General features: G+C 41.8%; 1 protein-coding gene across 9 annotated transcripts in view; it reads right to left on the bottom strand.

The window, feature by feature from the left end:
- Nucleotides 1-2,901: 2,901 nt before the first annotated feature.
- ACSL6 (acyl-CoA synthetase long chain family member 6) overlaps nucleotides 2,902-25,185 on the bottom strand; it is a 55,030-nt gene continuing 32,746 nt past the window's right edge. For 6 of the 9 annotated variants that reach the window (XM_019756085.3, XM_074313478.2, XM_019756083.3 and 3 more), the window contains exons 14-21: nucleotides 24,354-24,449; nucleotides 23,293-23,365; nucleotides 21,207-21,295; nucleotides 20,365-20,481; nucleotides 17,242-17,385; nucleotides 15,902-16,003; nucleotides 14,988-15,059; nucleotides 6,060-6,534 (exon numbers count right to left, since the gene is read on the bottom strand). In XM_019756085.3, the coding sequence (XP_019611644.1) occupies nucleotides 6,397-6,534; nucleotides 14,988-15,059; nucleotides 15,902-16,003; nucleotides 17,242-17,385; nucleotides 20,365-20,481; nucleotides 21,207-21,295; nucleotides 23,293-23,365; nucleotides 24,354-24,449 (831 nt within the window). In that variant the 3' untranslated portion in view covers nucleotides 6,060-6,396. Of the gene's footprint in view, nucleotides 6,535-14,987; nucleotides 15,060-15,901; nucleotides 16,004-17,241; nucleotides 17,386-20,364; nucleotides 20,482-21,206; nucleotides 21,296-23,292; nucleotides 23,366-24,353; nucleotides 24,450-25,185 lie in introns of all 9 variants that reach the window. The other 3 variants (XM_019756087.3, XM_019756082.3, XM_019756081.3) reach the window with 2 other exon arrangements.

A 25,185-nucleotide genomic window follows, 5' to 3' on the forward strand; every position in this document is an offset into this window, starting at 1 on the left:
ATTCTTTCCTGAGCTGCCAAGAAACCACTATTCCAGGCCCCTCCTCCATGCTTCGCCAAGCGTTTGGCCAAGCTTTCTGAACACCATCACTTTAAACTCTGTATCAGCTCACATTTGAATTCTTTCCTACGTGAAGTCAAGAATCTTCTTGGCCCAGGGCTTGAGTCTCCACACCAGGGGATTTGCTCCGCTGGCATCAAAATTACAAACGCTCAAAGACTTTTCTGTGATGCTCCAATATTATGTGTGTAAATATAAACACGTATATATAGCTGTTGCCAATGCTTCTGGGTCAGCGACTCAAATCAAGGTCCATTGACACCAGTAGAACAAAACTGAGTATTGTTAAGCAGAAAAGAAATTTTACTCTTTGATCAAGGAATGGAGAAGGGTGAGCTCATGCTGTAATGGCACCTACTCCCCAACTGGAAGGAGACTTCTGTATTTATAGACTGTGGTGTGAAGGGATTAAATTATTTTAGGCAGGCGTAATTATTCTTCTACTCTGCCCTTCAGTGCACGATCCTTTTTGCACATGATGCCCCATCGCCATATTGGGTCAAAAGGTCCTTAGCGATGATCTGGTTGCCCCCTCATTTTGCAGCTGAAGAAACCACAGCGTAGGGAGGCTCATTATGACAGATGATTGGCATAAGTGGCATGGATCTCCTGGCATTTGGTTAGCATGCTTGTCATGCTCCCATTCCTTCTAACAAATAGCTGGCAAAGAGATGGGGGAGTAAGAAAAGGCGCTTGAAGCCCTTGGTAGCATGGGGGAGGGGAAGGGGTTACAGATTTGGTCTGTTAAAAGTTTCACCGAAAGCCAGTCTATAAAAGAGGAAGGAAATGTGTCCACTACTAAAGGGTGAGGTAGGGTAGAGACATCTCAACTCAGTCATCTTTCTATGTCCCCTCACTCCATCCCCAAATACACAAACGCCAGCACAAGCATTCAGTCATGAGTGTTAAATCAAAGTTCCATTTCCCCATTGTACTGCTCCCATATCTAGACTCAGAATTCTACTATCAATGTTTTATTTCAGTCATGTGACCAGTTTGATTAGGTTTGGAACAGTTATGGAGATGCTAGCTTCCATGGGAAAACAAATTCCAAATTTTATTTTTCCCCTTCTTCCACCTCAGCCCCGCCGCCCCCGCCCCACTCCCGTTCAAACCATTGTTTCTCAGTCTAGTTTTGTAGGACACAGCTCCCTGGCCCATGCTGGTATTATGAGCCTTGAGCTTCCCCCTCTCCAGGCAGTCAGTCGCCAGTCGTCGGATGGCTGCCCGACACGCTGCCAGCTGCTCATGGCAGCACACAGCAGCCCATGGCAGCATACAGCAGCTCACTCAGCCTGCCGGCCACTCATGCTGGCTGCCGGCCACTGGCCACTCACAGCAGCACACAGTAGCTCATGCAGCACTTAGCAGCAGGTGGCAGCCCATGGCAGCTCACACCAACCTTTGGCTTACCGCAGCCCAGCTCCAGGGAGAGCTGTTGTTCACAATCTTAGCTGTAGAGGGCGCAGCTCACTGGCCCACGTGGGAATTGAATCTGCAACCTCGGTGTTAGGAGCACAGCACTCCAACCACCTGAGCCACCAGGCCAGCCCCCCAAATTCCAAATTTTGAAGAGATTTCTGAAGATTTTTGGAAAACAGCCAGTTCATGGGTTTAGGATTCCCTGGAGCCCAGGGGAAATCTTTCTGAATGTTGTTTTATGGAGTGGATCCACTAAGCATCTTCAATTCTGGTACCATCCACAGGATTTGGGGTCCAACTGAAAACCAGTTTATTTTTGCTTAGTTGACAAGAATGGAAAAAAACTTCAGTGATAAATGAAATGTAACTTCAAATGGCCATCTTAATGCTAAGCAACATGTGAAAAAAAGCTAAGGTGGGATTTTTATTTAATGGGCTTTTCTTGAGCATCCACTATAGGCCAGACTTTCTGCACTGGGGCTATAATCTCAAGCAACTCAGTTTGAGTGGGAGTGGGGCAGAGGGACAATCAGCCAGTCATCCACGTGGAAAGCTTCTCAGAGAAAAATATAAGTGAGCTGAGTTTTAAGAGATGAATGGTAAGAGTTACAGAGATTAAAGGAAAGGGCATTCTATGAAAAGGCGACCAGATGTGCTGCATGGAATTACAGAAAAACATGATGCTTTTAGGGCACCACAAAGAGTAGTTGGTATGATTAGAGCCACGGCTCCATGAGGCAAGGGCAGAAGAGGTACTAGGCCTTGTGTGCTGAACCAAGGCGTCTGAACTTTATCTTGGAAACTGGGAAGTCTCTGAAAGAATATTAAGCAGGAGACTGGCATGACCAGATTTTCAATTTAGAAAGGTCACCCTGACTGAAATGTGGATGCTGAAATTTAAAGAAGTTGGGGTGGAAACAGAAGACTAAGAAAACACTGTAATAGTCCAGACGAGAGATGAGAATGGCGCCTGTTACACTACAAGTTGTGAGAATAGAGAGGAGTGGAGGATAGCAAATATATGTAGGAGGCCGATTTGGCATAATTTAGACATGGCAGAAAGGCACCATTTTAAGTGTACCTGTTAACTTGTATATGGATAAAAGACATTATGGAAATATTGTTTAAGGGCCATCATGATGGAAAACTTGAATACGGATATTTGTTCTTTTAAAAGCATAAAAATGATTTAAATCCAGGACACATTTGGTAATAGCAAAGGTACAAAGTAAAGAACAGCCTCTTGGGGAAGGATAAGTCTTTGAAGTTTAGGGACCCTTACAGAGGATGTAGAGTATGCAGACTACTGACACAGCTTAATACCATGTTAACCATAAGCATTATGATCGATGATTATCAGATATGCTAACATCAGGGGATTATGTGATATAAATACATAAAATAGTAATTACAGGCAACTTTGAGGAAAAAAATCTTTATTTTTTACAAAAGTTTTCATAAATGCATTTTATATTTGATATGCATGCTATTGTAACAAAGCAACTAAATATAATTATAGGTAAGATACTTTTATGCATATTTAAAAAGTAATATTTTAATCTCATTTTTAAAAATTGAAAGTAGAATAAGCAAGGCTTCAAAAAAATATTCATCTTCCCCCCATGCAATTGTTGCAATGACTTAACAAGGAAACTTAAAATAACCAGTCAAATGAATGTTTAAAAGCCACTGTCACCTCATGAAAATCTTTCCAGTTTGGGACCAGCTTTAGAAATGCTTGCATTCCAGTTATTTAGGTATTGCCTCTGGGTGATACTCATTCATGTGTTCTAACTGGAGATTCTCATTTGGGGTTTTGTCCTCACTTGAATGCTACTCCCATTCTTACTGCAGTTAATTGTAGATTCATGGAAAGGACTGTGCAGCATACTTGAGAGAAAATTCAGACTACCAGGATCCGTTTTGCTTTTCATGTATATGCTTCCTTAAAATAAAAACAGGCAAGAAAATACAGCAACTTAGCTCAACATACAGTTTATCCGTTTTACATATGATTATTCATTCTTTTTTTCCTGAGATATTAAGCAAGTTTGTTAGTAGTCTGTTTTCATGCAAAAATACATTTTTCCATTCTTTACATTCATTTTGTAGTATTTTGTATTCTAAATAACTATATCACATTTGTGCTTTATACATTTGGAAAATAAAGAATAATTCATTTTCTTTACTGCAGAAAAATAAACGATTATTGGTTCTTGGATGGGTAATACAATCAAGTTAACTGCCAATTTTCAAGTTCTTAAAGCATTACCTGACTATAAAAATAGCAATGGAAAGTTCTAATTTTTCTCATGCTTTTCACCTAAATTAGGAATGAAAGGTTGACTTGCTCATGTGAGGGAGATATGGTATGTTCATTCCTTGGACTCCTGAGTTTGTGAGTTGCTAACACATGGAACAGGCCTACACAACACACTTGGTCAGTTTCCTCTCTTACCTGGGGGCAGGGGGAGTAAAAGAAAACAAATGGTATATATTCTATTTTATAATATACACAAGAGTAGTTTGTAAAATGTGAGAATTACTAACACATTTGAATGAGAAACAGATAAAAGGTCAAATATTTAAGAACATGTTTATGTTTAAGAAATTGATCTCTGTTATACCTCTAGACTTAAATCAGATCTGATGTGTACTATGCACATGAATGTCTTAAGTACATTGCCTTTTTCTATATTGGTGCGAGAGAAACACAAACTCCTTCCCACCCCAAATAAAGTTGGGAAATCTGAAGGATTTTTCTGTTAATACATATTTTCGTTACGCTTTTATTTTAAAAAATTCAGTAGAGTTAAACAGAGGACTAGATAAATGTAAGTGCAATATGTTTAGGGCCCACTGTTCACTTTTGTCAGCACATCAGTATTTTATTTATCCGCCCAAGTGTGATGATTTCACACAGATCAGGAAGGCCAGTAGAAATATAAGAGCTTCAAAGAAAAATAAGAAATCTTAACTTGTCCATAATCAATCATATCTAAGTACTATGTGGTATAAATAGGATCAAAATAAGTTTTAAATTATTTGCTTACAAAACATTGTCAAAACCCTTTTGGAAACAAAGCCAACTACACAATTGAGTGGAATGACAATGGGAAACAGCTTCGTTTTCTTCAAGATGTGAAACTACTTGCCTTTAAAATACTGCAAATATCCAATCCAGGTAATGATCTTTCCCTTTTAATTAGTCAACTATATATCAAATATAAAAAATTAACACAATATAGATGTGGCATTGGACACTTTTTAGTATCTGTTTATTCAGAAATGCCTTTAAAAATTAAGGTGCTTAGAATGAGCTCCTTTACGAAAGTCAAATTTGTAAGTGCAAATAGTGGGTCTGCAAAGAGAAGATGCCAAAGGAATATATGTAAAAACTGGATCAATTCATCCAATGAAGCTGTGGTCCACTTTTTCCTACAATGGACTAAAAATGTAGAATCATGGATGCAGGTTCATCCCGTAGGGCTGTGTGATTACACAGCTCTAACTGATAGCATTTACTCTCAGTTTCCATTTGCGCCAGGGGAATGAGCTTCCGGACTGTGAACACGGCCCCCATCTCTGCTTTCATAGTCCTGCTTCTAAAGAAAACACTTTCCCAGGGTTGGTTCTTTCTGCAGATGGACAATCTGTAGCTTAGACCTTAATTGCTGTCCATGTTGGGCTTTAATTACATGAAATTGTTGACATCCAGGTGCATGAAGTGTCTAAATACATAATGCAAGAGAGGCTTTCATGGGTGAGCTTAGAGGCATTTAAAGATTTTATGAATGGAATTATGCACTAAGGAGATATTTATCTAACATGGACATAAAAAGTTTTCTCGGGGTATTTTGAAGAAGTTTTTCAAAATTATGTTGTTGAAAAATTACTTTATTTGGAAGCAACATCCCCTCCTCCCCACACTTTGCTTTGATAATCTTACTGAAAGGAAGTGAAATTGTTCAGAATTACAGCCATTTTGGGTTTCCCAGGCCTGGCATGGACATACTGAGAATGGAAGACTGGAAGAACCCAGCAAGGAACATAGGAACATTCACTGCTGCCTACCCTGAGAAAGAATTCTGGGTTTCTTTTCCCAAGTCTTACCCAAAGGTCCACTCACTGTAAAGTCAACAGGCATCTTTTATAATTTACGTGGTAAGAAATCCATGAATATGCACATACTATTCTTAAAGTAGTTGAATGTTACATTTTTTTCTAGGTAGTTACTGAATATTTTAATGAGCTTATAAATGAGAAAATGTATTGAAAGATTTTTGTACCGTGTTATATACATATAACATTTGTTTTAAGAATATCTGAATTTGCATTTTCCATGAATAAAAGTCAAAATTAGAAAGAAAACTTTTTCACATCAATAAGGATTGTCATGTTTGAAGAATCTGAAGTTATGTGAATGTGAGTTAGCATGATTCTGTACACCTAATTTTAATTTTTTAAGTCTGATTTCATTGTGATTTTTGACAAGCAGTTACTGAATGAGGTAGTCCACTCTGCCTAGCTATTTGTTGTGTCTGGTTACTATTCCACAAATAATTAAGTACAATGTATCAGTTATGGTTTTCCTTCATGTTTAATAGGAGTGCTGTGAACATTGAGAATATATTTCTTTTAGCAGTACACAGTTCTTGAGAAAAGTCTTGAGTTTTACATTGCCATTTGCAATATTTTTAGAAGCTTGCTACAATATCATTTTAATAAAAATAAAGTGTACTTGGTGATGATAGACAAAATATTGTTAAAGACCTCTTGGGACAGGAAAAGTTTCAGTCGTCATAAGGTCACGAGCTTATTCATTTTCGGCTGCGTCATTCTGACTCCTTACTTTCAGGAATAACTATGAATTGCTACACGGTCCATTGTACTGAGAAGAACTTCCCTTGAACTTCACATGGAGGTTGAGTAAAGCTCTTCTATTTGTTTTTTGAAGTACTCTCTCAGTTCAGGTCTCTTAGCCTTTAGTGTCGGTGTCAGCAAGCCATTTTGAACTGAGAACATGTCAGAATGGATGTGAATGGCTTTAACCTAAAAACCAAATGCAGAATACGTCTTTATCAGGAATGTAACACAACATTGATAGCATACATGATAAAAGTAAACAGGCATATGGGAATAAGTATTGATATATAAACACTGATATATGTATATAAACAATTGATATATAAACACTGTGCCTATTTAAAGGTCAAAATTATGTTAATAACATTTCAGCCTATTTGGCATGTCTGAAAGCCACTTTTTTCCTTCCTAATCCTTCCTTTAGCCAGTCAGCAGAAGTGAATTGGTTGCTTACTCTGTGCCAGGCACTGAGGGCACACAGAGGAATCAGGAGTGCGTCTGCCCTCAGGGAGGGGCACGTGCGCATCCAGTGGAGCAGACACACTGGGCAGTTATCAGACAACACGGTGCACACAGTACACAAGGGCACCTAACACAGGGGAGAGGGAGGAGCAGTCAGGGAAGCCTTCCCAAATCAAGTGAGTGTTAAAGAAGGAGTGACAGCCAGCAAATGAGGAGAGGCAGGTGGAATAGGGATTTCCAGGCAGAGGCAACTCCAAGACCAAAGCTGTGGAAGTGAGAAATGGCTGAGTGAGTGTGAGAAAGGAAATGTAAGTGGTTTCTTGTTGTTATATAGAGTCGGAGGTAATGAGGGTGTGCGATGAAGTGGATGTGGTAGATGGGACTGTTTATGGAGGAGCTCACACTTTATGCTGAAGAAAATCGGGAGGGACTGAAGGTTCTTATACAGGGAAATGGCATGGCTGAATACACATTAGAAAGGTCTCTCCCAGAGAAATCTGAGAATGGTTTGTAAGAACGTTACAATTGGAAGCAGGAAACCGGTCCGAAGGACGTGGCCAATCCACAGGCCAGAAAATAAGGGCCTACACTTAGAGCAGTGGCAGGGCGAGGGACAAGAAAGCACTTCTAAGGGTGATTCAGAGATAAATGGGCAAAATGGAGGAAACAGGGAGGCAGCCTCGAGGACTCCCAGGATTTGGCTTGGATGGCTGCATAGATGACGGTGCCACTCAGGAGGAATATGAAGTGAAGACGGGACATGATGAGTGTACCTGAAAAAATAGTTTTGTCATGGAATTTGATCACATCTGTGGAAGGAGGCATGGAGGGACCAGACTTAGTGTTCACACTGCGTAGTTCCACGGGGCATATCTCGAAGTCTCTTTGCAAGGCTGGCTGGGGGGCCAGAGAGATAGATGAACTGATCTAGGGGGGCCTGGCTAGGTTGCTCCCACCTGGGGCTCTAGCTGAAAGGGTGACTATCAGTTCTGTGAGAAGTTTAGGATCCGGGTTTGAGCTGAATCCTGGAATGACACTGTCTCAAGAAATTGTATCTTGACTGACAATAGGGTCTAAATTCAATGATTTTGTTGAGATAATAGACCCACGTCATTAAACAGCAAACCGGGTTATCAATTGCTATAATACAGACTTTTAAAAATTAATTCAAAATATGTGCTAAATATACATGTACATTCATTTTGTTGTTTTGTGCAATTGATATTTATTGAGCAACAACTGTGTGTCCGGTACTGTGTTAGGCACTAGGGATACAAAGGAGAATAAGACACAGTCCCTGCCCACATGGAGCTTATCATCTAATGAGAAATGCTACCGTATGATACTGCTACTCTGGGGACAAGCTTTCCCAATACCCACTCCCTACTTCTTCCAAGCTAACAGAACCCTAATTTGGTTTGGGGCCAAAACGATCTATGTTAATCATGACAATCCTGTTCCCTGATTTCCAGCCTCCCTTGCAGCTAGGTAGTAGCCATGGGATCCACTTTTGGCTAATGAGAAGGGAAAGTTTTGCTTTTCTAATAAAAGATTCAGAGACAGTTATCTCTACCCACTCTCCCTTTTTCCTTTCTTGAATATGAACAATGTCCAAAGCCATAGCAGCCACCTTGTGAACATTAGGTGATAAACCAACATACTAAGAATAAAATGTAGAAAGACAGGCAGAGCCTAGGTCTTTGAGGACCTGTATCTACCTTGGACTGCCTGTCTTTGGATTTCTTATGTGAGAAAAAACACAAAACACATCCTATGTGTTTAAGACACTGTGGGTTTTCTGTTAGAGCTGAATGCATTTCTGCTATAGCACCTAATCCAGGCTTGGACAGGATTCATTGAAAAGGGATGCTCGACTTGAACTCTGAAGAATCAGTAGGCTTTTGCCAGATGGCGACAGCAAGGGAAGGGGAGTAGTTGTTATGTGGCCTGAGAGGAGGCTGCTCTAGGCAGAGGCAACATGTGCCAAAACACATTTGGAGTATTATAAGCATAGACTAAAGCATGTGTGGTACAAATGAAGGAGGAGAAAGAGATGGGGCTGGGGAGACAGACTGGGGCCAAATTATAAAGGATCAGTATGCCAAGGTAGGGAGTTTGGACAGGATTCTCTAAGCCATTTTTAAGCAGTGAGAGACAGAGCCAGAAAGATTACTCTGTTACGAATGGATTGAAGTGAGATGAAAGTGGAAGCTGGAAGAACAGCCAAGAGGCAAGACTGATGGTTATTTGAGCTGTAAAGTTGGTTGTAGAGATGGAAATAGGTTTCAGAGGGAGAAAGGACGGGACTTACAATTGGTTTGGGTAGGCTCTAGATTTTTGCTTGAGAAGAAAAACTGGAAGAGGAGCAGAAAGAGTCTTTGGAGGTGGGAAGATCAAGTATGTTAAGTCTGAAATGCTTCTGAGACACTCCAGTGGTCTTTGGACACTGGATGTATAAGTATTAGTACGCAGGACAGAGCTGTAGTCTGGGCTTGAGATAGAGAAGGAATGACTTAAGAAGTAGCAAGGAACTAGAGTGTGGATTACAAAAGCCAGGAGAAGAGAGAGAGAGGTCACTGTGTCAGATGCTACTGTCATATGAGAACTGCTAATAAAAATCAATGGGCACAATCAGGAAATGACTTATTTCAAAAATCAATGTATATGCTTCCTTATACCCATTAGGATGGCTATCATAAAACATAAAATAACAAGTGTTGGTGAGGATACAGAGAAACTGGAACCCTTGTGCATTGTTGGTGTGAATAAACAATGATGCAGCCACTGTGGAAAACAGTATGGCAGTTCCTCAAAAAATTAAAAACAGAATTACCGTATGATCCAGCAATTCCACTTCTGAGTATTTATCCAAAAGAATTGAAAGCAGGGACTTGAACAGGTATTTGTACAGTTACGTTCATAGTAGCATTATTCACAATAGCTAAAACATGGAATCAACCCAAATGTCCATCAATAGATGAACGGATAAGCAAAATGTGTTACATACATACGATGGAATGTTATTCACTTTAAAAAGGAAGGAAATTCTGACACATGCTACAACATTGATGAAACTTGAGGACATCATTCTAAGTGAAATAAGGCAGTCACAAAAAGACAAATAATATATGATTACACTTAGACGAAATACTTAAAGTAGTCAAAGTCATAGAAACAGAAAGTAAAATGGTGGTTGCCAGGGGTTGGGAGGAGGGAGGTGGAATTGTGTATTATTGTTTAATGGCTACAGTTTCAATTTTACAAGATGAAAAGAGTTATGGAGATGGATGGTTGTACAACACTACGAAGGTTATCTAATACCACTCAACTGTACACTTAAAAATGGTTAAGATGGTAAATTTTTTCTGTATTTTGCCACAATAAAAATAATTGCGGAAAACAAATCAATGTATGCAAACAGTTGCAAAAGTCAATATGCTACTGATTGTTTTCAAAATCTCTGATGCAACAGTCTAGTGCCTTGGCAGTGGATATTTTCAGATGTCAAAGGATTCTTTGCTCAGAAAACTCTGCATTACATTCACTGATTTTTCAGATCAAAAACTCAATATACAAAGAACTTTAAAACAGCTATACATCCAACTTCTAAAAAGCATTTAAGAAAAATTCTAACAAATTCTGGCTTTTTTAAAACCCGTGCTTATAACTTAAAAAATGTGAACGTTTTCAAATGAGCACAACATTAATACATCAGATTCATCTTTAACTCGCAGAAATTTGTTCAAGTGAAGAATGCACTTTTGTTATAAAAAGAATAGCATTTTAAAGGATTCCTGTGGAGGGGAGGGGGAAAGGACTTTCGGCTAAAACTAGAGCTAGCATTACAGGCAGCTGCCTCAACTGTATTTCACATATCGAAAGGATTTCTACTTGAATAGGCAATATAAATAGCTGGAAGTTTGGGCAATAACGGGGTATTATCAAATGTTTCAAAATTAGTGAAGGTTCTTGTAAAAAGTGTTTTGTTTAAAAACTTAGTATTCTTGCTAGTCAAAGAAACAAGGAGTTGGTAGCCATTTTTTGTACCCTCTGGAATATACTTTTTTCCTCGTTTATTTTTATCAAACATAAACCGCCCTAAGGGACCCAAAATTCACTGGAAACTGGTCCCAGGGGAGATGTTTTCAGACGATAGTTCGCCGGGAACTAGGGGTTCTGTAAACGCCACTACTGGGGGTGGTATGGAGGTGGCTGTAGGCTGGTAGGGGTGGGATGAGGTGGAAGAGAAGCTCCGCCCCGAATCCCCCGGTACAGGGCTGCTCTTTGTTTTGTGTTTACTCGACTTTCACGGATGTCATCTATGTTCTGCTACTTACACAAGTTTGGAAACCACTGGCAAAAAAATTAGTTAGCCCGAAGAAAACATGAACACGATCTAAATCAAACTTAATCCTAGATACAGTGATTTAATTTAGTAATTCATGTCTACTGTCATAAAATGAAAAATTGAAAAACCAATAGTGCTACTGTCTTTAGCTTTTTTAAATAAAAAAAGGTTCTCTTCTGATAGAAACAGTATCACATAAAGGCTTTTGGTAAGTGCAAACCATCTATCCACCTTCTTCTGTAAATGAAATTAATAATATAGTTTTAAAATAAGATGCAAATGCCAAGATATAATTTCTACAGCGTCCTGAAGCCTGGGTTTCAGCTCCTCTGAGCTTCTACCAGCAGGTAGAGAACAATTTGCAACTGGCACAGGTCTATGGTTCAGTACAGGGGTGGGGGTGGACACCTTTGAAAATCCAGTAGTGACAAGCAGAAGCTAAAACCAATACAATTCAGGAAAGATGGATTTCACAGGGAGAGCCACACAATGTTATTTAGATGGTAAGTAGCATGGAAAAGAAAACAGTATGATTTTAGGAAGAAAGGACTACCTCTACAGGTAGATTCTGAATATCCATCAAACCAGCTGCCTGCAGCAAGCCCAAAAGGATGATGGGGGATCTGCAGTTCACTGTGACTACAAAATAGTCTCTGTCTGGGCAGAGAACATATCCTTCAATCCAGCCTTCTGAGCAGCCACGCAATATGGCACGCAGCTCACCTTTCAGCCCCTTCGTGAGCAGATCAGAGGGGCACTGCTGCCAGGCTGCCAGTCCTGCTCCAGTCTGACCTACAGCCCTGGGTCTATTTAATTTCCTCCATTAAAAATACCTATACAAACTGCTCCAGTAACTCAAAGTCTAGTCAGTAAATGGGAAAAAAACAAAAAAATGGGTCAAACCAGTTGTTTAACTAACACTGACCTTAATGGTGGGTCACAAACCTATAGTTTTGTGTTTTGTTTTTTTCAGAAGTAAACCAATGATAAAACCAATGTTCATTTTTTATAAATAATTATATATTTCTACTAAAACCAAACTGTTGAATGTGGAAACAAAAAGGAACAAAAATCTTTAATCTCCCTTTACACCTAACACAACGTGAAACTCATTTTCCAATTTGTAATCAGCAAATTTCTTGTTGAGGAAAGAAGGGGGTCCTTTATGTTAGCTTCCTTGCTGAAACTACACTCTCGTCACTGAAAAGTGATTCTACAGTTTTTTTAAATTTAGAAACATTGTAACATTTAAATATTGTATTGGAACAAAATACCTGAAAAGTGTCAATTTATGCCAATTCATTTAAGCACAGAATTTTTCATAGTTTTGAAGAAACACAGTACTTTATCTTTTTCAACGGTATTGCTCAAATAGTTTAACACGCCACATTGCTTGTAGATAATAAACACAGAGCGCATAATTTAGGACAGAAAGATAAAGTAAAAAACAACAACAACACTTAAATTAATTAGGAAAATGCTCAATTCATTTCTAATTTAAAGGCAAATTGGTTAGGTAAATATTCATTTCAATGACAGGAAATATAATATTTTTAGTGAGGGCTTCCCAGTAAGAATTTGAAAAATCTATCAGGCGTCAAGTTCACTTTGTATCGCCTATGCAAACTAATAAGGCATATAAATGTCAATAAAATGGTTAAATCAGTTAAGTATGTTCGAATACTTCCCTGGTACCTACATATTTTAATTATTGATACAGTTGTTCCTCTCTACTCATTAAAATATATCTTCCAAAGATCTATATAAACTAAAAATGATGGTAAGTAGCATGGAAAAGAAAACAGTATGATTTTAGGAAGAAAGGACTTAATTCTAGCAATTGTCCATTTCTGGAAATTAAATTACATTAATTTTTTATCTAATTCAAAGTTTAATTCATATTAACCCTGCCCAGTATGTCTGAACTCCTAAAGCTTTCGTTGAATGATTTAACCCTTGGGTGTGGATACCTATATTTGTGTGTGTGTGTGTGTGTGTGTGTGTGTGTGTGTGGCTTCTTAAAAATTAGTATTAAGCCTTAACCGATCATTCATTTTTGAGAAAAAAAGGAAAAGGACAAACTGACAATGGATTATGGATTAACTCAATTTATGATGAGCTTTGCAACACAACTGGACCCTCCTCAAGCACGAGGCCAGGCTTTTGCTCTCCTGTGCTCAGCTGAGGGCACACACTGGCTGTGGTGGGGACGATGCCACAGACCAACAAAGAGGTGACAGCCTGGGCAATAAAACTAAGGTCTTTGGGATACCACGTGACTTCTCTGTATTGGACATTACCATGGTGAGGGCAGAGTATCAGAGCGCAGTAAATGCTTAAGGCATATGGAAAGCCAAGAATAAGTCTCCTCTCAGTGAAAGCTCTAACTTGACCAATGGTTAACACTGGAAACTTAGCCAAAGGTCCCTTTTAAGCATAATCTTAGGAGATGATAGTCTTTTTCCAGGAAGAGGAATCTAGATGTTGTGCTTCTCCACATGCTCTGGGGCGAGTCACACCTGCCAAACCCAGCAGGGGGCGCGCAGGCCTTAGGAATCACAGGAACTAACAGGCCTCTGCATGCCCAGTGCCCTTAGAGCCAGGGCTTCAGATCAACACACAGGCCCAGACCAGCCAGGTCTTGACCACCCGTGTGGCCTCTCCTCTACATGATCATATGATCTGGTCAACCACTCCCTTTAATGGAAGGGCAATGAAGTTAGTTCTTCCAAATTTCGAAATTTAAATAATTATTATGCCAGAATTGACCTTAGGTTTGGAAAGGTAAACTGTAACTTGCCTGAATGCCTCAAATTTTGCAATTTTTTAAAATGAAGATTTACTCATCCAGGTCTTCTTTGCCCTAAAACATGATGTCAGATGAGAATAAAGCAGTGTTTCTCAAACTAGGTTAATATAAAGATCTATTTCAAAAGAAAAACGATTCTCTCAGACCCTGAAACTATGTTTAGATTTCCTCAGTTTGAAACTTTAAAAAAAAATTAGTCTTAATCTGTAGAAATGTTTTTTAATTGTAAATAATTGCTGTCAGAGTTTTACATTTAAAACTGGTTTAAAAATGTTTTTAGGTTATCATCAAAATGAACATACAAAATTTAAAATTCTCATAAACCTTGCAGATCCCTAACACTATATATTTGAGGACCCTATTTGAGAAATAAAATTTTATGAAAAACGGTTATATTAATTACATACTAGGGAATTTGAAAAATCAGATTTTTAAATATTTTTCTGCTTGAAGAATTTTTCGTTTTGAATTTTTGACTAAAGGGGATGTATTAATGGTATACGTAAGTAGGATCAAGTATGCTTATGATCTCGGTTACAGTAAGAACCCCAACCTTGCAAAGACAGAAAGTCTTAGAGGACCGCTGTGTTTCTCCTAACACATTCTTTGTTTCTTCCTCTTTGGAGAGGGGAGGCTGGGCTGACAGATCCCTGGCCCAAGGAGCACAGTTTTTTCCATGTCCTAGCAAGACATTTGCCTGCTGCAGCCAGGAAGACAGTATGGCAGGCAGCGTGGAGGCAGGTGGTGTACACATGATGTACTAGTGACGGCTAGAGTAACACTGCAGCTTTATGAACGTTTGTGATTATGAGTCTCATTTGACACATGACCTATTTTAGTGCAGGACGCAGGCTGTTACAAAGTCAGGTTGGAACAGGCCTTCAGGGGTCCGTTGGTACACAGCCTGCCTGCAGGCCACAGCATGGAGGGTGGGGAATCTAGGTCACGGTCGCTGTGGGTTCATTTAATTTTCATCACTGCATAAAGGGCTGTAACAAGTATGGGGAAAGTTATAGTTACCTGTTCAAAAGAATGGAGTCCGCTTTCTTTTCCTAACCTCATCATATCTTCCAAAATGGCTTTTTTCAGCTCCTGAATTGAACCATAAAGGTAAAATTACAAGACCAAAATCACATTTCACACCAACACACTCTCCCTACCCACTCAACTGGGGTTGACACTCCCTGGCAGCATGCTAATCACCCCATCATCTGGCACGTAAGTACCGGGCACAGCCAACGGAGTGACCATGAATAGGCTAAGAGACCACTTTAGATTTTTAAGTAGCCTTCTGTTCAGTCTGGTGAATCCCAGGGTCCCTGACACCCCCAGAAGAGCCCAGGGCCCAGTGGGAGTGGAGCGCTAGTGTCCACGGCTGCTGCTGAGAAACGGACCATGTGACTGGTGGAGCATCGGCTGAGCACAGCACAGGGACCCTCTTCCACAGGATCCTACAGAGAAGGTTTCTGGAGGGTGTGAGTGGCTAATGCTCCAAGCAGGAAGAACTGTTACTTTTTCGATTCCATGACTGTCTCTCTAAGCCCAGTAGATACAAAATCCACCTCACATTTGGACAGAGCATGGTCAGTAAAGCAGAAGGCCTCTGCTCATATCTGATACTGCTGGACCAGCTGTGTGGCCTTGGGCAAGTCACTGCCCTCTCTGAACTCTCCTGCAAGCTGCAAAACAAGAGGGCTGGGCAAGCTTTCTGCGCTGTCTCCTGGCTCTAAAATGCAATAGTTTATCAAATTTTCTAAGATAAATTTGAGTTCCTTCAACAACAACAAAAACAGATATACTTCTGGTTTAGGATTCCCACCATTTATAAAGTTCGAAATTTCCCTACATGTTCAAATTTCACTAGTCTGCTGTTTTTCTGTTCCCTCATTATAAAAGGTGTAGCCACCTTTTAGGAAACGGCCCAAGGCACAGACCTTATTGGCGCAGAGCTCCACGTACGTCCCTTCAATGCCTCTCTTCTGGGCCCAGGCTGGCATGACTTCAGGGTCGGGCACGACAATGCCCACCAGAAAGGCCTGCGACCCACCAGAGAGAAACAGTCATGATGGAAGCTGCTGTTTTTTTTTTGTTTTTTTACTCTGCCATATTTATTTCACTTTTTTTCTAAAAAATTTATGAAAATTTTGATATAGATACAAAATTAAAGATACTAGTACATGTATACCCACTGCCAAGATAAAACAATTTCCAAAATTGATGAAAGTTTTTATTTAATCATGAAAGCACTTTGTTATTATTTTTTTTAAATATTTTATTAGAGTGTAGTTGGCATATGATATTATATTAGTGACAAAAGCTTGTAAAGTGGTTATTTTTGGTCCAGCATTAAAAATAATCTCTTGGTATTCTCAGACTCCACCCTTTTCTAAAAATAAGTATGCTGCTATGTTATGAAACATTTCCACCCATATATCACACATTTTTGACTGTTTATTTTCTGATCTATTTCCCTAACTTTGTAAAAAAATGAATAAAGAATAAGCTTAGAGATTAAGAATCGGTAAAGTTAGAACTATATGTACCTTTGATTCTCATGCTAATCTTAAATGAGTGCATACATCTTCAGGATGCTAAAACATGTATTTCTCAGGATTTCCAGACCATTTTAAAATTGTTTCATTAATATGGTCCTCCATTTCATCAATATGGTTCATTAAATTACTACAAAATATTTTAATACGATTCAATTATATATAAATCCAATGAAAGCACAGAATGTATTCACAGTGATCTTTCTGACTTTAAATCTAAATGACGTTGAAAGCAGAATAAAAATAAATCCTCTCCAAATAATTTAATCTTAAACTGTATTAACATATTAGCTTAATATTTTAAGCTATATTATCATCAGTACCATTATTTGCAACTCTATACCCATTTACCGGTACAGTTCATTTGCATATTTCAAAATCAAAACAGCAGAAACCTGGCATCTTGCTTTAGCATCTTACCTCAAAACTCCTCTTAGAAGTAGTAGAGCATAAGTCAAAAGCAGTGGGAGTGTCCATTACTACTTCAAGCAACTTATTTATCTAACTGCAATTTATCAAACTATACGCAATTACGACTGCTTCTTTAACGAGGAATTTTCTCTCATGATCTAATAATATTCAGGAGAATGCCGGTGTCTGATTAGATATTAATGTTTACCACTTTAATCAAATACCAAATACTTAGGAAATTATTCCGAGATAACTCGAGACTTTTCAGCAGGCCCAGTGCATGTGGGAGGGCTGAAGCATCGAGGACTCACCTTCAAGCTGTCCCCATGGACATAGATTTGTGCCACAGGCTCACTCCGGATGTAGATGTTCTCAATCTTCTCGGGCGCAACATATTCTCCCTGAGCAAGTTTAAATATGTGCTTCTTCCGATCAATAATTTTAAGAGTTCCGGCCTATGGAGTTGGACACACGGCTTCGTCAAAAGATGGCATTCCTGAGCCTGAACCCCTTACTCCTGTCCTGCCCCACCCTGCACACCCACCGGGATCTGCTCTTCCATCTGATGTCTCTGCTCGTAGAGCCCCCATGAAGCTCGAGAGAGCCACCGTGCACCACAGGTTGATGGTTCCCAAGCTCTGCTAGGTCCCGAATGCCCAATGTCCTTTCCCCGTCAGCATTTACCCCCTCACTCCCCTCTCCTATCCCTGTCACCCTCAGAAGGCCAGCTGTGTTCCCACCAGGGCTATCCCCGTGCCCAGGCCCTTGCTCCTGCTGTACCTTCTCTCACCACCATCTTCAGATTCACTCCCTTAAGCCACGCTTAGTTCTCTTGCTCCAGCTACTGCCCGACACCCCAAGAGAGGGCTCTCCACACCCCAGCACATAGCACAGCTCTGGCAGAGGGCCCCCGTGACTCCTACCTGGCAAGCCAGATGGAGTTAGGAGACCTCACCCCTCCAGGACATCTGCAGCAGGCAAGCCACCCCTTCGGCATGAGTGCCTGTGCCCCAGGCCTCCAAGACCCCCAGTCATCTCCCTGCCTCCCCTCAACCTTTTTTGAGTTTCCCAAGTGATTAGCTGGGTCTCTCTCCTTTCGATCAACTCCTAAATGTCGCACATTCGTCGCCTCCACTGACAATGCTCAAGGTATTGAGTTAGCTCAAGGTAACTGCCATTTATCTCTCCATTGGCCACTCCCACATCTGTCTAAGCTTCCAGTCAAACACCTTCACTGAGTTCCAGACCCAGAACCTAACTATTCTCAGAAAACTTCAGAAACCAGGCCATTTGCAGGATGCAACATGTCCCCCAACGAAGCTCATTACCATCTTCCTCATGCCTGTCCTGGTCCCCGAGCCCCAAACCTGGGGATGGTCTTGCCATTCGCCTCTCCTGGGACTTCTAGCAGTTAGGTCATCCATCCTCACTCGTAAATCCCTCTCATGTCTCCCTCTCTCTCCCATCCAAACCTCTTCCTAACTGGACTTCTGCATACACTCTGTCCCTGTTCCATCTATTCCATCCACCAGAACCACAGCAATCTCTCCAGAAGAGAAGAACAAGCAGGCCCTGTTTTACTCAAAACCCAGGATGGACATTACACACTTTCCCTACACTGACTCCTTCGGTCTTCGTGGCACGCCATGAGCTAGGTGTCATCACCTCCATTTCACAGATGAGAAAAGTGAGGATCAGAAAGGTTACTAAACTCCTCCTAAGTCACATAGCTAGGAGACAGGGAAACCAGGATTTGAATCAGGTCTTTCTGGATCAGAAGCTTGGACCTTTTCCTTGGTCTATCTAATACTATTCCAAAATAATAATAATTTAAAAAATTCGACTCCCACAGACTACCTGCCTGCTGTATTGCGCTTTGAGTTCAAGCACAACACTAGGTGTTTTACATGAGGTAATTTACTTGCTTCTTACAACCCCCTGCAAAGTGGGTGGTTTCATCCAAGTTACGGGGCATCACTGACAGAGCCAAGGTTTTGTGCAGCTTCAAGCTTTCCAATTTTGAGGGCCCTCTTTAAGAAAAATAATATAAAATGAAGTTCAGAGCCTTGAAAGGGGCCTATGTCAGTGAGGGGACCTGAAGCCTACACTTCCTTAGCTGATGGGACAGTCCGCCCTCCACCAGCGTCCAGGGCCACGCTGACTTCTCCAGCCTCCCCCGATCCCGCCACATACACACACCTGTGGCCCAGAACCACTTGCTTCATACCTCTGGCATCTCTCCACTCAGCATGTGCTGTGACCCCTGCCCTGACTGTCCTTTCCACTCTCTCCTCTCACTCAGAACATGACTCATATCCTGAGACTCAGATCCAGTAGGTGCCTGTCCCCTGCCTGTCCCCAGGAGAGCGTGGCCTGGAGTTCATCCCCACCGCACTGGGCTGGGACCTGCCTAAAGACATGTCCCTCCCGAGCTGTCCCTGGCCCAGGACACACACCAAGGACACATCCTTGTCTGCCACAGGATGCAGGGTTTCTCAAAGGGAAGCACACGGATCCAAGCAGGGGAAAATCAGCTCACCAGCCCAGAGGACCCCTGGAAAGCTCAATACCACTCACATGCCCGAAAAACCCAGCATCCCAGAACGTCCACCCAAAACCTTAGCAATTTTCCAGAGACACAGGAGAGGTTCCTGGGGGGTGGGCTGCATCAGCAAGGGCTCTTGGTTTTAGTGACAGAGCCTTTTTCTGGTCATAGCTTTCATCTAAGCATCTCCAATGTGACAGGCATAGTGCTAAGTGCTTTACCGATACAATCTTATTTATTCCTGACAACAATAACTATAGAAGTAAGCAACGGTAATATCCCTTTTTATAACTGTCAGAGTGAGGCACAATAACTGGTTTGGGCGAGCAGCTGGGGGCCATAGCCAGAGAACGCCGGGTAGCCCCGCACTCCTATTCTACAGGTGAGTCAACAGGGAGTCCCAGGGAGGAGTGAGGCTTTGCTCACGGTCACGAGAGGAGCTGCTAACAGAGCCAAAGGAACTCGGCCATGTTCTGTCCAGCCCCAGGCTTTTCCTACTGCTCAGTGCTACCTCTCAGCCAGGGGCTGGTGTCCGTGGGCTCTCAGCCCCTGCCTTTCTCAAATCTCCCACAGCTATGCACCCCTGCTCCTCATACTCCCCCTACCAGATGCCACAGCACTCAGGTCTCTTTCTGGAAACCACCAAGGGAAGGGAGTGGGTCTCACACTCCAGCCCTACCCTCTCACAAAGACCGCTACCACGTGCCTCAGGAGGGTGGAGGAGGAAGCTTTGGGGGCGGGGTAAGGCAGACCCTCCCAACCCCTGCAGGGGTTCCTGAGTCACTAATTGTCACGGGGTCACAGGGAAGACCCCTGCCTCAGAGCACATCAGATTGTTACCCTCCTACCACTCAAATGTTTGGAGCTCCATGGTTCCACACATACGCACCGGCAGCCACTTTCCAATGTCCCCAGTGTGAAGCCAGCCGTCACTGTCCAGGGCCTCCTTTGTCTTGTCTGGATCTTTCAAGTAACCTTTGAACACATTTGGTCCTCTCACACATATCTGTAGGGACAAACACCCCGTTTCTCTCAGCCCACAGCATAAGGATTCCTGACATGAGGCTGTCCTGAGGCATGTGTAGAATAATGTATATTCTCCTGCAGGAAACTCACTGATGCAAACAGAGGACAGGAACAGCCACCAGCGGTCTGCACTGTCTCCTGTCTGCTCTCAAGCAGAGCGATCTCTCTCCTTCCTGCCCTGGCCTTCCCAGCCTCCCTCCACCTTCTCTTCTTCCTCAGGAACACCCTGGCCTTCAGCGCATGTTTCTTTGACACTGGCTGGGGTCTCATCAGATAGAGATGGCTGGCTGATTCTACCAGAGATACTTAAGGCCCTGCTTCACGACCAGGAAATCAGTCACCCACTCCCTCGGAACGCACAAGTACAGGCCAGCTCTCTCTACCCCATTCAGCCTACTTGCAAATGGTCATGTTTCTGCTGGGACAGATCCACAGCAGCAAGCCATGCCCTTTCGGGGAAAAAACAAACAAACAGATTTTTTAAAAAGTTTGGAAATTCCAAATCTTGATTTAGACCAGCCCAGTCCCAGCCTTGTTTCATAAATAGGAGAGAAAATGCTGAATTTGGCTGAGTCAAATTCATCAGTAATTTAAAGTGACTTTACACAAAGGTTACAAGGAAAATAATTCCATTTCTTTTTTTTTCTTCTTTTACTCACTACCTGTAGCCTCCACAGACATGAATGGCTAAAAGCTGACGTTTACCTCTCCCTCTCCTTTGTAGGTCCAATAGTTCAGTTCCTCAACATCGATGAGCTTGATGTGATTGCAGGGCAAAGGCGCCCCTACGTGCCCTGGAACAGCAGAGCAACACGGCATTGGTCAGCGTTCAGGTCAGTTTCGGCACTGAAGACGCTCGATGCCATGCAAAACCCCCCACAAGGTCAAAGTAGGGAACTATGGATGGAAAGCAATACACCTTTACATGGGCATTTGTCACAGGCAAGCACTGATGATAAAACAAAGTTCTAGAGAAGGGAGAGGCCGACCTCTGCAGGGCCTTTGTTTTGCTTCCATCTGATTCTTAAAGAGACAGACAGATACACCTGGCCTAGCACCAACCTGCACAGGGTCTGTGGTGGGGCTCATACATACACCTGTCAGGATGGTTTACAATAACAGGGCCCATATTAAAACATGTTCTCCATTGGATCACACGTCTTGGTTTGGGGGTCATAAAATATAGTCATCATCGCGTTTGCTCCAGTCACCACACTGTTGATCAATGTGCATGTTAATCATCTAGAAATCTTGTTAAAAATGCAGGTTCTGAGTCAGTGTGTCTGAGATGAGGACTGCTTTTCTGCATTTCTTACAGGCCCCAGGTGACAATGTTTCTGGTCCACATACTACACTTCGAGTAACAAAAGAATGGAAAACAGGATGAGGTAACTCATGAAATTACATCAAAGTCATTTTCTAGTCATTTTTTTGTGGCTGTTACAGACAGAATTCACTGGCAAAGTGGAGTTTTTAATCAGGTGCTGGCCAAGGTCCTGAAAGAAAAGTGAGCCTCATAGATGAAATATGAGGCGGTGATACTGGTATCTCTTTTAAATGAGAGGCTGCAAAATCTTCTACAATATGGTACAAAGATCACTATCCTCTCATACTCAATAGCCTTTGAGAGTTTTATGGTAAGGATGAATAAAAAAAGGCAAAACTTCAAACGTTTTACATAGGAAAATGCCGAGGAGAACATAGAAGGAAGAAAGTGTCCAAAAGGAAGGGGATACATGAGAGTCATCAGTAAGTATGATGGCAGCAATAAGAAAAGAGCTAAGAGAACTAGGACCTCAGAATAGTCTTTGTAATAGATCTGCCAGTAGGAGAAAGATCAAAGAATTTATACACAAAAAGGCTTTACTCAGCTAGAGTTTAAGAGATAAAACTCAGAAAAATTTAAAATGCTTCCGTACTTGACTTGTCCAAATACGATGTGGATTTAGAACCCACCTATCATGTTTCTGCTGACGACCTCAAGGTGCCCTGAAGCCAGTATTGCATTACTGAGCATATTTCATGAGCATGCACGGCATCCCAAGTTTTCTAATGTGTAGTTGAACAAACTTAAGCATGAAGAATGGCCCCAGGTTCACAGAGGAAGCTGGTACCCTGAAGTCTTTTGCTGAATGGTTTCCAGATTTTTCCAGTGTCTGATCTAAATTTGTTATTGATAATACAGGGGCTACCTGCTGCTTCCTCTTGCCCTGAAAGACAAGTCTCCTCTGAATGAGGGTGTGGAGCGGAGCTGTTCCTTCCTGAGGCTGCCACTGCCTTCAAGACACTAACCTTCCAGGAGACCGTAGTTCCCAAAAGGCCTCGGAAAGGCCCTTTAAGAAAGAATGCTCTGGCCATTAAGTTGCCTCTCCTTCCTTCGTCATATCCAATTCATAGCCTGCATCCTTCATTCTAAATCGACTGCAAACAAGGCTTTGTGGTATTCAGACTGTATGAAATCTAACATACTGACATTATAATCATTTTTACACCTGGAGCTGTGTTTTGTGATCTATTACTTCTTTTTTTTTTAAACATGACTTCTATTTATCTATAAAAGAAATGGGAAAACGCAAAAAAAAAAAGGAAATTATATAAAAATATGTAACCAAAGGGAACAACAGATCCATAATGCTACAATCCAGACATAACCAGCATCAGTGTTTTTCTTCTATTTCTGTTGCTTTTTTCCAAAGTGCCCATGTAAATTTACTTTCCATGAGAAATCGTGGGAGCCATTTTAACTCAACAGTGCGTCGTGAACCATCCCCACATCTCCCATCCATCCTACCTGAGGTCCAATCGCCAGGTGTGGTAAAGGTACATCCAGCTGTGCACTCAGTTTGGCCGTAACCTTCATAAACCTTCCAGCAAAACACGGAAACACACTGTGGGCACACATACTCCTGCAGCTGCTGGCTGCCCTCTTCAGGCAGCCCAGCTCCCACTGAGCATCTGGCTGCTCCATGGGAAGGGGAGGTGCTTTGGAGGGAGGTAACACCAGGTGAAGCTGAACACAGACAACAGGTGTGGCTACTTTGCCTGGAAGAAGGGCTATTTTTACCATAGACACTGAGCTTAGTAGATAAGGTTATGCAGTGTGGGGGTAAAGAGTTCCAACCTAGTTTCAACCACTGACTATGTATTTTTCCTTTGGATAAGACGTATTAAAGACGAACCCTTTAAAATCTATTCTTTGTTTTATTTTGTCTCCGTAAGACATTCCCCTGCATGTAGGACCATGCCATGTGGGAGAGTATGTCCTTAAGAGGGTCAGGCTATGTGGCATAGATGATGACAGTGGCTTTGCAAGCATAAACCTTTAAGCACGCACGCTGATGAAACAGACATGCCTACTTAACACCCATCAGTCACAGCCACGTTACTATACCCTGCATATGTAGGAACTTAATAAATATTAACTGAATGTATAAATCAAGGAATGGATTTTTTAGAGATGACAAAGCCTATTGAATCAAATGACCAAACACAAATGGGCTTCTGTCATCCCCGCCCTTGTGTTCCTTTTCTGGGTTGGGCGATATTTTGCAGGCCAGAGGATGCAGAGATGCTGTTACAGGTGTCCTACAGGTTCTCCATTACATTGGTGATCCACATACAGTTTATCAAACCCCTTTTCCCAGAGTGGGTACACCTGGGATTTCAGACGGTCACAAGGTCAACCTGGCTTTCACTGGCTCTGTGATTTTTTCATCGTCAGAGGAGGGAGTTTTTAATACCACTAAAATCTTACCCCCAGGATCCTTCTCTGTACTATAAAGGGCATAATGGGTTTCCGGCCCCACCTTCACACACGTCATTGCCCCAGGGAAGGCCACAGAAAGGCAATACCTGGCAGCCCAGAGCTGCACGGAGGAATCCCAGGACGGTCGGTGATGCGGGGGCTGCTCCAGTCACTATCATGCGTACACACCCGCCAAGACTGGCCTGTGGGGAGACAGGAGACCCTGGCAAAGTCTGTGCTGCTGGACGTGACGTCTAGCCCATCTGGGCCTCATCCAAGATCAACACTCAACAACTGGACCCTACCTGGACCCTATTATAGGGATCAGAGAGGAGGCCTGAGGCTGCGCAACACATGAGGTGGGAAGTCCCTTCTCCTTCAAAATGAATCAACCCAATCAGCTTTGCAATTCAACCCACAATCTAGCCAACTCTTTTGTGTCTTTTGAGATAGGTGCCATTAGTCTATGTGGCATTGTATAATTTTGGTTCTTTCCTTAAAATACACAGCTGCTCCCTCACTCTCCCATCATTTGCAAGCATCCAAAAGCAATTACTTAGGACAATTCCTTCCCACTTCCACCTTAATGGCCTAGTCTTTTTTCATTTAAAAATCAATACCACACTCTGCTCTATTTACTATGCACTGTAGAGGACAAAGAATTCTTTAAACATGTTGTTTCTGTAAGTTGAGCCAAGATAGTTTAAATATTAATTTTCATAGCTAAAAATAGAGTAGTAAGGAAAAAAAATGAGTAATGATACTAATTAACTACAAATTCCTTGGGTAATGCAGAGCTTGAAAACTTTAGTGGGGATCCAGAAATGAGTCATTTACGATCAGACAAGTTTGGGAGAGGTTGAAAGGATAGGAAATGGGAAGGGAAAGGAACATTCTGGGCCATCTGTCTAGAATCTGATGCTGCTGGAATGCCACTGA

This window comes from Rhinolophus sinicus, chromosome 5, assembly GCF_057876585.1.
Source record: "Rhinolophus sinicus isolate RSI-liver-muscle chromosome 5, RSI-T2T, whole genome shotgun sequence".
Lineage (NCBI taxonomy): Eukaryota > Metazoa > Chordata > Mammalia > Chiroptera > Rhinolophidae > Rhinolophus > Rhinolophus sinicus.